Source organism: Plecotus auritus (genome assembly GCF_963455305.1).
Source record: "Plecotus auritus genome assembly, chromosome: 8".
Taxonomy (NCBI): Eukaryota; Metazoa; Chordata; class Mammalia; order Chiroptera; family Vespertilionidae; genus Plecotus; species Plecotus auritus.
Window position 1 is genome coordinate 141,529,273 of NC_137782.1, and position 15,356 is coordinate 141,544,628.

The 15,356-nt window shown below is 38.1% G+C and overlaps 1 protein-coding gene across 14 annotated transcripts in view; it reads right to left on the reverse strand.

The window, feature by feature from the left end:
- Window positions 1-15,356, reverse strand: part of VRK2 (VRK serine/threonine kinase 2) — a 167,778-nt gene that overhangs the window by 116,378 nt on the left and 36,044 nt on the right. For all 14 annotated transcript variants that reach the window (XM_080686716.1, XM_080686709.1, XM_080686710.1 and 11 more), the window contains one exon: window positions 3,661-3,793. In XM_080686716.1, coding sequence (XP_080542842.1) covers window positions 3,661-3,793 — 133 coding nt within the window. The remainder of the gene's footprint in view (window positions 1-3,660; window positions 3,794-15,356) is intronic.

Below are 15,356 nucleotides of genomic sequence, written 5' to 3' on the forward strand. Positions count from 1 at the left end.
AGGTCATTCACGAGAATTGAGTTTGAAAGAGTAACTGCAATTTTTAAAAAACATACAGATATATAGATGTATGATAGTTGCAGAAATAGTTATTTATCCATTCATCTGTCAATCTATCCACCCTACTGTATATATCTCTTTGGTTTGTAATAATACAAGCTACCCTGCATTTAAATAAAGTTGAACTAGAAAATGCTTAGGTCAAACTGCTGATCGTCACCTTACACAAACTCCTTAACTATAAAAACCCAATTAATCCACAGAAAAATGAGTTAGCTGTTGATTATGAATAACCACTATAAGAAGTACAGAGACCAGCGAGTCTGATCAGGTTAACAATCTCTGTTAAATGGTTAATTCACAAATCAGTTTCACGGTGAAGCCAGAATATTCCCTGGGCCTGACCAGACACAGATACACCTGACACATGACAAATGCTTTGACACCTAGAGGTTCCATTTCCCAGTGACAGCTTGTTTTGTTCTTTATGTTTTCCTTTGCATTATCTTTCTAAGTATTTTATTTGATCTCATAGTTGGACTGTTATAGAAAACATTTTCCTGAGATTAAACTACACAGTGGCTGTACCAAAAGTAAACACATACATATTTATGAATTTGACCTTCTGCATTAACCTACAGGATTTATGGCCATGTTTATTCTGGTTCCTAGATATAACTAAATGATTATTTCACTTCTAATAAAATCCTAAAGTGAAATGTTTTATTTTGGAAAACCAAATGCAAAATAATTAGAAATGAATTAAAACACAGAGGCTATAAAACCCTTTACTTTGTATAGCAGACTAAAACTGCATATTAAAACTTTAGCAAACATATATATATATGTGTGTGTGTGTATGTTAGCTATGTATGTATGTGTGTACATATGTGTATGTATATACATAGGTATGCATGTATTATCTGTATATTTAGATATAGATATGCCTAGAAGTTTAGTATAAATTATATTTTAAATGCATTAAGGGAATATTTTTATAGGAATCCTATGAAACCTATGAAAGTAAATATTCACTCCAGCATATGACTTTCCAGCAAATACCAAAAATATGTAATACAGACTCTTCCCTGAATAATCTTTCCAGGGAGGCAGTATCTTTCTACCATCATTCTCAGTTTCATATACTCCCCCAAAGCCCTACCATGGTGAAATCTACCCAACTAATCACATGTATTATTATTTAGGGAGGAAAAACCTTCAGCAAACTACAGAATAAAAATTTGTTCAAATATTTTATGAGGATAGCACAATAGAAGCAATGACCTAAACTATGGAATAACTGTAGAGGACTTTTAGATTTACCACAGTCCAAACACTGTCCAGATTAACATGTAGCAACTCTTCTTCCCATTCAACAATCACACTGGTTTCTTAGCTGTTTTAATAGCCAAAACCATAATGTATCAAGATCAGAACTTCCAGTTGAAATAAGTGGTCCAACCATAAATTAATATCATCCTATATAATAAAAGGGTAATATACAAATTAACCGAATGGCAGAACGACTGGCTGCTGTGATGCACACTGACCACCAGGGGGCAGATGCTCAATGCAGGAGCTGCCCCCTGGTGGTCAGTGTGCTCCCACAGGGGGAGCTTTGCTGAGCCAGAAGCCGGGCTCACGGCTGGCGAGCGCAGCGGGTGGCAGGAGCCTCTCTCTCTCCGCAGCAGCGTTGAAGATGTCCGACTGAGGGCTTAGGCTCCCTGAGGGCTCCCAAACTGCAGGAGTGTGCAGGCCGGGCTGAGGGACCGCCTCCCCCACTGGGCCTCTAGTCATCAACATAATCAGACCAATGCTTAAGAATCTGTAGATGAATTTCCAGTTATACCACTATCAAAAAAGTACTCCCAGATTCCTGAAAATTCTTTCACACCAATGAATCTGGCAAAAGTGAAGAAGAAAATTCACTGAGAGTAAAAGAACTTTAAATTGAACGAAAACCAACTGTCAATGAGCATTTGATTCTTATATTTCTTTTTTTTTAATATATATTTTATTGATTTTTTACAGAGAGGAAGGGAGAGGGATAGAGAGCTAGAAACATCGATGAGACAGAAACATCGATCAGCTGCCTCCTGCACACTCCCCACCGGGCATGTGCCCGCAACCAAGGTACATGCCCTTGACCGGAATCGAACCTGGGACCCTTGAGTCCGCAGGCCAACGCTCTATCCACTGAGCCAAACCGGTTAGGGAGATTCTTATATTTCTTAATTTAATTAAAACCATGCCCCACTTGTATTTTTGAATGCTCACTGATTCATTAACAGTGTAAATGGTGAAAAAATACGAAAGATTTCTTAATTTCTGAGTGATCATTACTTTTCTAACCAAACTACCCTTGAAAAGTAATGTAGTGATTTCTTTTACTCTAATCCAAAGTATAAAAGCTAATTTCCATTTCAGAAAATGTAATCTATGATTCTTCCTGAAAGAAAGACAGTATCCATCCAACACACTTGTCTCACTTTTGCACTGGCCTACCTTAAACTGGGGTGGGTTTAATTGCTCTGGAAAATGATCAAAACCCCTCTACATTACATGGCCAATGGTCCTTTTAATAGAAAAGGCAATAATATACAGTTGTTTGCACCAACTAAAACTCGTTAGAAAGTCTCAGTTTAGGGTAACAGTTCACCAGTCATTAACAAGTGCAAATGTCTAATTGCCTTTTAGTGACAATGTGGTTCTTTCCAAGCTGTTTATAATTATTTGTATGGCTTAGCAAACTTGAAAATACTTTTATAAACAAAGTTTAAGGACTATAATTTTGAAAGCCAAAGTTTTTCAATAATCACCCTTTTTTTTACTAGCATAACATTAGAATTGACTTTTTGTCTTGCTGACAGAGCAACTAAGAAAGTACAGTTGCATTGACCATATTGATTGTGAACAAAGCAACCATCAGTGGGACTCTGCACCATATATTTTCAATATTGACCTCCTATTTCCTTTTCCATGGCTTTCTGGGTCGGCTATTGGATTTGGACTGCAGTGTAATAAACAGCTAAGGTTTAATTAATGGTAAATGAATACAAGACATAGGTTATGACTTTAACTAATTAGGGAATTGTTGAATTAAGTCTGCCCTGGAATGCAAGGCAGTACAATCAATATCCAATAAAAGGACTATGTATGTAATTTACCTGCAAATGTGTTTCCAATACCATCAAAGTGAGTTTAAATAAGTAAGATATATGAAAGGCGACTAGGAGAGATTTCCACAAATTAACACTTTATAGTTTCAGAAGAGATTTCCTTGTTGTTGAGAGATGGTATCTTCCAAAGCTCTGATAAGGGCACAATGAAAAACAGGAACAATTCTTCACCAAATTCTTTACCAAATCTGTATTCTTCACTACAGCATGGAAGTTCAGTTGCTGACCTCCAAGTTTAATCTACACAAACTAGTACTCTCCTGCCCAAAATAAGCATCAAGCTTTGCTTCCTTGACACCCTTGTGCTTTTTTCTCACTTGTCATAGTCTGTATCTCCTCTCCCTATAAGACAAATATTCACTGGCAAACAACATCTCACCAGTGCTCTCAGTCCTCGAAGTGACTATGCAAAGGTCATTTCATGGAGTCCTATTATTCTGTAATTATTCTTGTGAAATAAAAAAAAGAAAAAGAGACTTACCTACTCCCTTGTGGGCATCCAAGCTGGTAAACTCCATTGTCCCATTATGGCCTTTTCTAGGATTTTCCTGATACTGTTTGTGATTCCCATTGGGACAATACCTGTAGGCAAGTCCATAATCTGCAAGATAAACCTGGAAGACAAATGAACCATGCTTTCATCCTCTGAAAATGTAACCTTTATCATTAAGTCTTAAGAAACTGTTAGGTTAAGAAGTCTTATACCTACATTTGTATTAAACCAAATGGTGCCTTAGGATGGAACAGATACAACTGAGGACCATAACAGTTAACTTTCCGGTTTCAAACCTTACTTCATCACAGGCATATCTTGTTTCTGAGTTGACTTAGAGTTTTAGTCTTTTTATTTTGCTCCCAAATTCCCTCCCCTCCAGGTGGGCATTTAGACATCATAAACCACAACCTGCCTTTTTATCTATATTCATGCAGCTTCTGGGGCTCTGCCTTTTCTTGTAACCCCTTCTCTGTAACATAAAACTGCTTCAGAGCAAACAATCTAAATATACAAACCTAATGTTATAGGAGTTTCCATGAATAGGAAGTATGAAAGTAGTGAACTGATTGTAAGAGGTAATGACTCAAAAAACACACCAGCATGTTGTATTTAAGAATGGAACATCAATGCAGTATTCTGCCATTCAGCCCGATCCATATCATCACTGTAATCTTTGCAAGTCAGTCAGAATTCCAAGTTGAGTTTCCAAACAGAATATAAATTGATAAAAGTCAGAAGTCAGTTCAAGTGAATTTTTCTGATTACTTTGGAGTGAGAAAGAGGAGGGAGACATAGTTTTACAGATACAGCATATACTGAATAGAAACCGTTATGACTAGATATTTATTCTGACACGAAGTCAAAATATAGTCGTTCCCAACTATCTGTTACCGTGCTCTCCCCACCCCCCAGAGAAAGCAGTTTCAACTTTTAAAATGTGTTGTTTCACATATTTCTTTAAAATTTGTGGATTGAGGCAACATTTCATGATGTAGCTACAAGACAATAGAGTATTATAAAACTGGAACTTTAGCTCGCCCTGTATGGCTCAGAGGTTGAGCGTCGACCCATAAACCAGGTGGTCATAGTTTCAATTCCCGGTCAGGGCACATGCCTGGGTTGTGGGCACGATCCCCATTGTGGGGCAGGCAGGAGGAGCTGATCAATGATTCTCTCTCATCATTAATGTTTCTCTCCTTCTCCCTTCCTCGCTGAAATCAATAAAAATAGATTTAAAAGAATAAAAATAAATAAATTTTGCATTTTAAAATATATCTATTAAAAGTATCTTTTAGTTTCTGTAAGGTTTTGGTTTTAGGATAGCTTAAGTAGGAGATATTTTGAACTTCAAAATATAAACAGCACAGAGTTTTCTTCATTTGTTGGAGAACATAGCTTGCTAGTGTCTGAAAACATGGCATTTTAGTTTTGTCTCTCACCCACAGATGCTGTTTCTCTACATGGTCTCAGAAGTAACTGATCCCTCTGCTCTAAGTAACTCGACTTCAGGATCAGATGTGCAACTGGTTGCTTGCTTTCACTATTTATGATGCATTTTTCATCTTTATTTATTTCAAGAACTAAATTGATAGGCTTCACTTTACAAAGTAGATATCCCAGAAATGTACATATTGATAATTTAGCCAAACAGAAATAAATATTACACTAGAGTAGTTTACTTAAAAGTAAAAAAGAGCCATCAAGAAGCTTTTCATGTAGTCATTAGCCAAAACAATAAGACCTAAATTAAACTTCACGGAATACTTAATATACATCAGCACATGCTAAGAGCTTTATATTCATTGGCCCATGCCATCCTCTACAGAAATCCTGCATGTAGGCAGCATCATCTCCAGCTCACTCACGCAAAATGACGCTTAGTGAGATTATGTGACTTGTGTAGTAAAATGCAGCCAGAGTCTGACTCCAGAGTTTTCACTCTGCGTCACTGTTGGAAGGAAATTGCACTGCCCTGCACATGCTAAAAAGACAAGAAAGACCTTATTCAAGGCCATTGCAATAGGGGAGATAGATTAAACTCAACTCCGCTGAAACAAAGGTGGGAAAGTTTTTAAGCGCTGGGCAGGCTAGTGAAAAGTACTGGAGGATATTAGGGGAGGTTGGTAAAAGTGGCTAGGTTACCTACGTTTGTTAATTTGTGCTTAGGCCCTACCCTCCTTCAGAGATTGAAGGGATAGGAGCACAATGTTTCTTAAAGATTGCATTTTAAAGGAATGACACCCAGGACCTTGAGAAAGGACTTTTCTTTGCTGGAAGGTTGGGTTTGTGTATGTGTGTGTGTTTGTTTTTTATTACTGGTTAAATCTCCCAACTAGTCACTGTTCTGTTCAGATTTTTTTCTTCATGATTCAATCTTTTTTTAAAAATATATTTTATTGATTTCTTACAGAGAGGAAGGGAGAGTGACAGAAACATCGATGAGAGAGAAACATCGATCAGCAGCCCCCTGCACACCCCCGCAACCAAGGCACACGTCCTTGACCGAGTTTCTTATGATTCTTATCCGTGTTATCAGTTGTAATGTCTCTTCTCTTATTCCTGACTTCATTTATTTGGGTCTTCTTTTTTCCTTAGGTTAGCTAAAGGTTTGTCTATTTTATTTTCAAGAAAACAGTTCAGTTTCATTGATATTTTCTATTATCTTTTTAATCTCCATTTCACTTATTTTCACTCTGAAATTTATTATTTCCTTCCCTTTAATAACATTGTGCTTGGTTTGTCCTTTTCCTGTGTCCTTTATGTGTAAAGTTAGATTGTTTTATTTGAGATCTTTGTTTTTAATGTAGGAGTTTATTGCTCTAAACCTCCCTCTTAGAACTGCTTTGGCTGCATCCCATAAATTTTGGAATGCTGTGTTCATTTCCATTTGTCTGAGGGTATTTCTTATACTTTCCTTTAGATTTCTTCTTTGACATACTGGTTGTTCAGGAGCATGTTGTTTAAGCTCCATATATTTGTGAATTCATTTCATCTTGTAACTGATTTCGAATTTCATATCATTGTGGTTAGAAAAGATGATTGGTACGATGTCAGTCCTCTTAAATTTACCAAGACTTGTGCCCTAACAAGATCTATTCTAAAGATTGCTCCATGAGCACCTGAGAAGAATGTGTATTCTATTGTTAGATGGAATGTATTGTATGCCTATCAGGTCCATCAGATTTAACATGCAGTTTAAGTCCAATGTTTTCTCATTGATTTTCTGTCTGAATAACCTATCCATTGTCAAAAGTGGGGTATTGAAGCCCGTGACCATTAATGTATTCCTGTCTATTTTTCCCTTCAGATCTGTTCATATATGCTTTATATATTAGGTGCTCCAATATTGGGTGCATAATTGGTGGTCTTAATAGCGCTGTAGGTAGAAGTCAAATAATCACAGAAGGCTATGGAACAAAATAACAAAACAAACATCTATCTTCACCCCACTACATATATTTATGTTTTCAGTTTGTATTTTAATCTACTAGTGTAGCATATGATTAGAAATATTTATATTTTTATAGGTTCAATAAGAATTAAATTCTCTAAAATTCTCATGAAAGTTTTACTACTAGAATCTATCAATATTTTAAAATGATAGGTTGTAAAGCATTAATAAAAGAAATTTAGGATGACTGCATTTGGTGGGTAGAGATTTGATGTAGAGGAAGTAAAGCCAATAACATGTACAAAGTGTTGACAAATTATTTTGTTCAAATTAGGTCAGAGTGAGAGTTTCTACAAAGATAACTTCATAGAAATACACAGTATAGAACTGTGTTAGAACTATTCAAAATAAGAAAGAAAAAAAAAGGCTGGGAAATGTCAAACAAGATAAGGAAGGAAAGAAAGGAAGTAACATTTGTTGAGGTTCTAATTATGTGATAATCACTGAGCAAAATACCTTTCACAAATTATTTCATTAAACCCAATCAATCACCCAGCCAGGTAGCATTGGTCTCATTCTACATATGAGAAAGCTGAGCATCTGAGTAGTTAACTTGCCCCAGTCACTGAGCCAGTAAAGAATAGAAGCAGGATTCAAATCCATACCAATAAGACTTCAAAGTCCATTTTCTTTTTTTTTTTTTTTTTAATACAACATACAATTTGTGATTCTGACCATGGCTGAAATTTTGTTGAAGTAAAATCTAAGTTTAAGCAGAACTTAATCTACAGTAGGGTTTGCAGTGTAGGCCCTGTTTTTATATGCCTTTTAGCTATGAATAATTTTTGCATCTTTATAGGATTGTAAAAAAAGAAAAATATGATGTAACTAAAATATTTACTATCTGGCTCTTTACAGAGAAAGTTTACCAACCTTTAATCTAAAGAAAAACTTGGTTTCAGTTAACTTTTTTTTATATTATCCTTTTTATTTTCTGTGAAATAAAAAATAACTGGTTAATATTTTTTACTTTAAATATAAATACATATAATGTGCTTTAAGTTTTAGAAGCTAGTAGTAGGAAACTCAAGATCACCTACCAGGTAGAAGATTATTTGCATTATAATAAGACTAGGCACAAGAAAATTTAAAATCTAGCTCCCTAATGCATTTTAAATGATTTTCTTTCTATGCAACTTTTCTGAATTTGGTAATGGTTTCCTTTCTCTCTGAGTAAAAGAACAGCCCTTCCTGCTTCCCTTTCCTTACACTGTTCTGCCCCTCACATTTCTACATGGTACTCATTTTTTCTCTCACCTTTCTTAGATACGCTTTTTTTAAAAAATAACTTTGTAAGGTAGGTAGAGATGATGTGTGTCATCATCCACATTTAACAGGTGAAAAATAATGTGATAAACCCAAATAATGCAAGTTACCAACACTCACCAAGTCCTGCTTCTACAAAGGGTTTTGTTTTAATAAATTTCTTAGCACACCCCCTCCCCCCAAAAAAACAACCACACACACACACACACACACACACACACACACACACACACACACACACACAAAACACCTAATCTGAGCTAATGCTTTCATGGACTTTTGATTTTATTATCTTATTACCTAAGGTAGTGTGTCAGCCACTGAGGTGTAATCCCATCAAGAAAGAACCGGCCTATCACCTGTGAGGAGCACAATAAAGTGAAAACCTCCGGGGGCGGGATCATTAGGAATCGCCAGAGCATGTAAGCCAAGGCTATACTCTTCCTGGGCAGCTCCTGTCAGACAACGACCATGCGGGGGGGATGCTGTGTGGCCTGTTCTACCTACTCAGAGATTCTGCTTGTGGACATTGGTTCTTCTGCTGCTCCCTGCGGGTTCGCTGTGCTTTGTCATAACTGCATCAGAGTCTGAGCTCTCCCTGCTCAATCCTCCTCGTCCTCTTTCCTTTCCTGGGTGTCATATCAACACCCCACTCTGAAAGCATGCCTTGTCCAATCCTGCTTCTTGTCCTTTTGCTCTCATAGGTAATATAGTTCCTTCCCCAATAAAGCCATTACACTCCTAATTCTGTCTCAGCATCTGTTCCTCTGAGAACTGGACCTGACACAGATGGTCTGTAAATCATAGCCTTGATTAAAAGCGCTACACACACACAAAGATGAAAACAAAGTTGCTTTTGATGACCATGAAAAATACAACTTTCCTATAGTAAACAAGCCTGTCTCAAATACAACATCCTGTTTATCTACATGTGTACCCATGTATGCCTCATCTTCATGTTCTGCACGGAAACCTTTACTTCCCATCTCCTTTGCTTCCTAATGTTGTAGGCGCTTACATTGCTTTAACTTTCCAAATGGATGGGGGAAACTAGCAATGGAAGAACACCGGTGATGACTCTTCGAAGGGAATTTCATGGGAAGGGCTGTTGTCTTCAATCTGGCCCCACAGGTGCTCTCCTCTACTTCCTACCACACCTTCTGGATTCACAGTTTACTCCCTGGATTCACCACTGATGAATGCTAGGGAGTAGATCCCTTTCACCAAAAGGCAGCTGACTGGGTTTTCATGTGTCCACATGGATTTACTATTTTAAAATGCACAAAGTTATTCTACTTTTATTTATGTCTTGGACACACATTTACAAGCTGTGAGCTCCTAGTGAACAAAAGCAAGGATAAGGTTGTATAACTTGTTTGTATCCACCAACAGCACCCACTCTAAGGCCTTGTGCATAGCAGGCTTAAATAAATTTCCATTGATTAGACTTGATGGTAATAATTGGACAAACTGATGTAAATTCTTTTCAATAGACAGCTGAGTGCCAAGCATGATAAACTATTGACAACTGTAATTAAAAAAAACAAAACAAAGAAAAATGAATGCGTATTATTTTGAATATAGTTGACCCTTGAACAACACTGGCTTGAACTGCATAGAATTTTTTTTTCCAGTAAATACCATAAATGTATTTTCTCTTAATGTGAGAATGTGATTTCCTTAATCACATTTTCTTTTCTCTGGCTTAGTTTATTGTAAGAGGACAGTACATAATACATATAACATACAAAATACATGTTAATCAACAGTGGGCTATTCTTTTGAAGAAGTAAAGTCATATGTAGCTTTTTGGCTGTGCAGAAGCGGGGGCGGGGCTGTCTGTGTCCCCACATTGTTCAAGGGTCAACTGTACTTGCTATGTGAAAGCATCAAATGCTTCACAGAAGTGTAATTGTTTAACCCTCATGACCCTAAGACTAAACTATTTTAAGATACCTTGAGGATGAAAAAGTAGGATGAGTAGGCTAGGTGCTCTGCACAAAACAAACTTATAATAATTGGCAAAGTTGAGATTTGAACCTCAATCAGTCTGGCCAGAAGGCTGAGCATTTTCCCACATACAGGAAGGGAGATGGCATAATCACATCTACAAGTCCAGAGGTAACATGTACACTGACAAAAATGTATTAGATTTACATTTAATAGTATTTTACAGCAAGGAGAGGGTGTTTTGAATTGGGGAACTCAGAGAAAAAAATGTTGAGCCTTGAAAAATCCTATATAATAAAAGCCTAATATGCAAATCGACCGAAAGGTGGAATGACTGGTCAGCAGGGGGCAGGGCTGAGGAGCGGTGGCGCCAGGCCAGCCAAGGCAGGTGCCAGTCGGCAGAGGGAGGGGATGGCGATCAGGGGCAGCAGTGACTGGCAGCAGTGGTGGTGGGGCGGGGCCGGAGCTGCCCCCTGGTGGTCAGTGCGCTCCCACAGGGGGGCGCTGCTCAGCCACAAGCCGGGCTACGGCTGGCGAGCACAGCGGCGGTGGCGGGAGCCTCTCCCACCTCTGTGGCAGTGCTAAGGATGTCTGATTGCAGCTTAGGCCAGCTCCCGTAAGCCAATAGTTGGACATCCTCTGAGGGTTCCCGGACGTGAGAGGGCACAGGCCGGGCTGAGGGACCTCCCCCCCCCACCCCCCCCCCCCCCGCCAAGAGCACGAATTTTCGTGCATCAGGCCTCTAGTACCTAATATTTCCACAAATAGAAACAAGGAAGAAGAAATAACACAAGAAGGAAAGCCAGGGTATAGGTCAGCATGTGCTGGGAGTGGAGAGTTTATTGGAACACAACACCAGAGAGAAAAACTGGTTAGCATTAGTTTATAGAAAGCTTTGAAACCCCACAAAGAAATGGGGTGCGACTGTTGTGTGCAAACAGAAGTTCCCAAAGGTTTTTTGCAAGGAATAGTATTATCAGCACCGGCAGCAGCATAACGAGGCAACGGAAGCAGAGGGTGCATTTAAAAGAATATAATCATAGTCCAGGCAAGAGGGATGGGAGGATTCACTGTAGATGGAAAAAGTAAAGGACTCCCTCCCATCAGGAATCAAACGACCAGGAATCCTAAGCATCAAGCAGCCACACTGACTCAGATGGAAGCATTTCTCAACATATGATATGATGGCCACGAACATGTCAGCTGGAGAAGGGCGCAAGAGATTCTGACACTGGAAGAGAAAGGAGGCACTAATGTGAACAAGTGTCACTGCCCATCAGTAATGTCATTACTATGTTACGTCCACTTTGCAAATTCACATTAAAGAAGAAATATACATACATACATACATATATACATATATACATAGTCCCAAAATGTGATTCACTTTTCAAGGACTTAATTTTTGTGTGTGTGCAATCTAATACCTTATCATAATCTAGAATATTTAATATAAGTAAATCCTTTTCATTAGCATAACCTGTTGTAGCAAGAAATGTGTCTGTTAAGCTCTCATTGTCAGAGACTGATGGAAATTATACTATTGGGGAGACCGTCACTACTCATGACTCTGTTTTAACGGCAATTTAGAAAACACTTTAAAAACTCCAGAAGAACATATAGAGGTACTCAGCAACTGTAAAGGCTCTTATACAAGAAGACCAGCATTTATCTTATTTGAATATGGTATAATATTTTCCTATTCTATCAACAAGATACTGTAATGTGAAAATCTTCACAATAAACTAAATGCTTACTGACTAATGAAAATCACTATATGCCAAAAGGAGAAAGAAGCATGAAATGAGTAAGCAGCATGTTCACGAAAATATGCATATCTGTTACAAAACCTGCATGTAGCCTGATAGATGCTACTATGTTTTGATATAAATCTGTGCTTCCTATTATTTTTATTACTAGAGGCCTGGTACACAAAATTCGTGCCCGGGTAGGGTCCCTAGGCCTGGCTGGCGATTAGGGCCGATCAGGTTCCCCGCCTCCCAGCCTCCCTGCCTCCTCCTTCCCTTGCTCCCTCAGCAACCTGCCGCTGCCACTGCTTGTCACCCACCATGTTCTGTGCCGCCCCCTGGTGGTAAGCACATGTCATACTGAGCAATTGAACTCCCGGTCTCCCGGTCAAACTCCCAAGGGGACAATTTGCATATTAGCTTTTTATCATATAGGATACTTTCTTGCTTCTACTCAACATCCCTACCTTGTTTCTGCCAGTAAAATAATGCTACAAATGATACATGTACGTTACCACTATTCAGCCTAGACAAAAAATACAACCTTTAAACCTTGCCAGCTTACTTTTCAAACATGATGTTTATTAGAATAAACACAAAGATATATTTTTCAAAAACATAGTCTGACCTTATCTTTTAGTAAGTGGTAAAAACCCTGCAATGTCTGGTTAATGATAGATGTGACATGTGCTTATACTTAAAATATCTGCTTTTGGGTTTTTCTTCTAGTTCTCATAACTACTCATACTTCAAATTTGGAATTTTACCCTTTTTATTTATATTTACTTTCAGGGAGAGAGGGAGAGAGGGAGAGAGGGAGAGAGGGAGAGAGAGAGAGAGAGAGAGAGAGAGAGAGAGAGAGAGAGAGAGAGAGACTAAAAGACATGCCCCTGAGGTTATATGGAGAAGAGGCAGAAAAGCTGTACCTCTTATAAATCATTATCTCTCCACTCCATCTACTGCTCCATCAGGCCCAAGTATATGATCCCTTAAATGATACCATACACTCAAGCATCATAACAACATACTGAGGTATATTTAGCAGTGTTTGAAATGATATTAGCATTTCGATTCCATGACCTACTTTTCTACTGCAACCTGGTTCTTTTAGCAACATATGGAAGCCTATTTGATCAACTAGGGCTGTGACTTAATATACTTTGATGACTTTAGGTTGAAATTCCCTCAATAATTCAGAGGCTCAGAATTGCTTCTTTACTAAAAATGCCTTCACCTATAAAAGAAAACCTTTCCAATTATAGCCTATTTCCAATTTGTCCTTTTGACACAGGTTCTCAAGGATTATACTAAAGAACCTCTCTTTATAATTTCCAATGTGATATCAAGGCATGTAACTTGTATCTGTCCTTTAACAAATAGGCAATGGAAGAGGCTAATCTGAATTGCATCCAATTTATGGCCTTTCTCTTTGTCTAAATCAAATCTGAACTTGAGACTTCAACATGTCAGAAGCATTCTCAAAGCATGGTACATCTGTAAACAGCAGATACTCACAAAATGTTAGCTGATATAATCTGACTGTCATTGCTACAATATTATAAAAACATTCACCACATATAAGTTGTATCTACATAAACACAGCCATCCAACACTCAAAACAGCTCCCTGTTCTACATTAACTACAACTCTACTGTTTTCAAAGAAAGTATTTGAGGTTGCCAGCAATGAGGCCATTCTTACACGCAGAGACCCTAAACAGGGGTACCTCTTAACCCATCCAATTTATATAACTCAATTAGTATATTCTGAATTCAGAAATGCCATTTTCCCTTTCTAACTGGTAAAAGGAAGAAAAAACCTCTATGTAGCCTTTTGTGGGTCAAGATGCTCAAATATTTTGGTTATAAACAGTTCTTTGGTGGATGTCTGTGATCAAACTTCATTCCTGCACATAACTTCAATTATTAAGTCTAATTCAATACCATTTTCTTAACAACTAATCAGAACATCATGTCTTTTCTCCATAAATCCAAATACTTGTTGAGGAGCCCAATAAAATATCCTACTGTCATAAGTCTAACAATTATAAAAATATTATTTTCTATCTACTACTTACTGTTTACTATGTGCTTGATATTGGTCTAAGAATTTCACATGTTTAAATCATTTGATCTTTAAAACATCTCTTTGATGTACTATTATCCTTATTTTTAGATGTGGACATGGAAGAACTGAGAGGTATATAATAAGGCTAAGAACAAAGAGCTAACAAGAGGCAGAGCCAGAACTCTAAGCCAGGGTTTCTGATTCCAGAGCTTTTGGCCTTCACTATTCTACGCTGAATCCCCAACATAATTGAAAGTTATGCAAATAGTCACCATCTTCTATCAAATGCTTTGCCTGGGATTAAGGGAAGGTAAATACCCCTCTTTTTATGTTTTCCTTCCTATCTTGAACAAGAACATTTAGCTCCAGAATAAAAAAGTAGACAGTATTATAGAGCGGAGGTCCCACCACACATATTTAAGAACTAACTCTTGAGGCATATGGATCTGGTGATGGTGGGGTTGGGGGTGGGGGTGGAGTGTTGGGGGGCTGGGAGATTTAGAAAAAAAAAGAGAGAGAACTCCTGGACAACAGTGTGGTGACTGCAGGGGGAGGGGGTAGAGGTGGAAGAGGGCATGGTGATGGAAAATATAAATTTTAAAAAGTAAAAGAGACTTAAATTTTACAAAAGGGGGAGGGAACTAACTGCTTGACGATCCTATGTGCAGGAACAAATCACGTTAAAAACATGAACTGATGTGGCCCTGCCTGGAGTGGCCCCAGGGAAAATAAGAGAGAATACTTTCTGCCCTCTGTTCTTTCTCCTTTCCTTTTTCTTCCCCTCCTCTGGTGCCCAAAGTTCATACATGGCCAAAATACACTGGTATGCATGCTAAGGTGTGAACAACTTACATGGAACAGAACATTATCCTGAGATTTTTATTAACATTATTTGGAAAATGTATTATCTCAACTTCCAATCAAAGGTTTATGTCTAAGTCTCTGAATTAGTTTGGCAGGACAGCTATAACAAAGTCCCACAAACTAGATGACTTAAACAATACAAATTTATTGTCTCATAGTTCTGGGGCTAGAAGACTAAAATCAAGGTGTAGGAGGGCTGGTTGCTGCTGTTGGCTGTGAGGGATAACCCGCCCATGCCTCTCTCCTAAGCTTCTGGTAGTCTCAGTTCCTCAGCTTACAGAAGCCATTCTCCCTGTCACTTCACATGGTCTTTCCTCTCGGATGTCTCCCCTTTT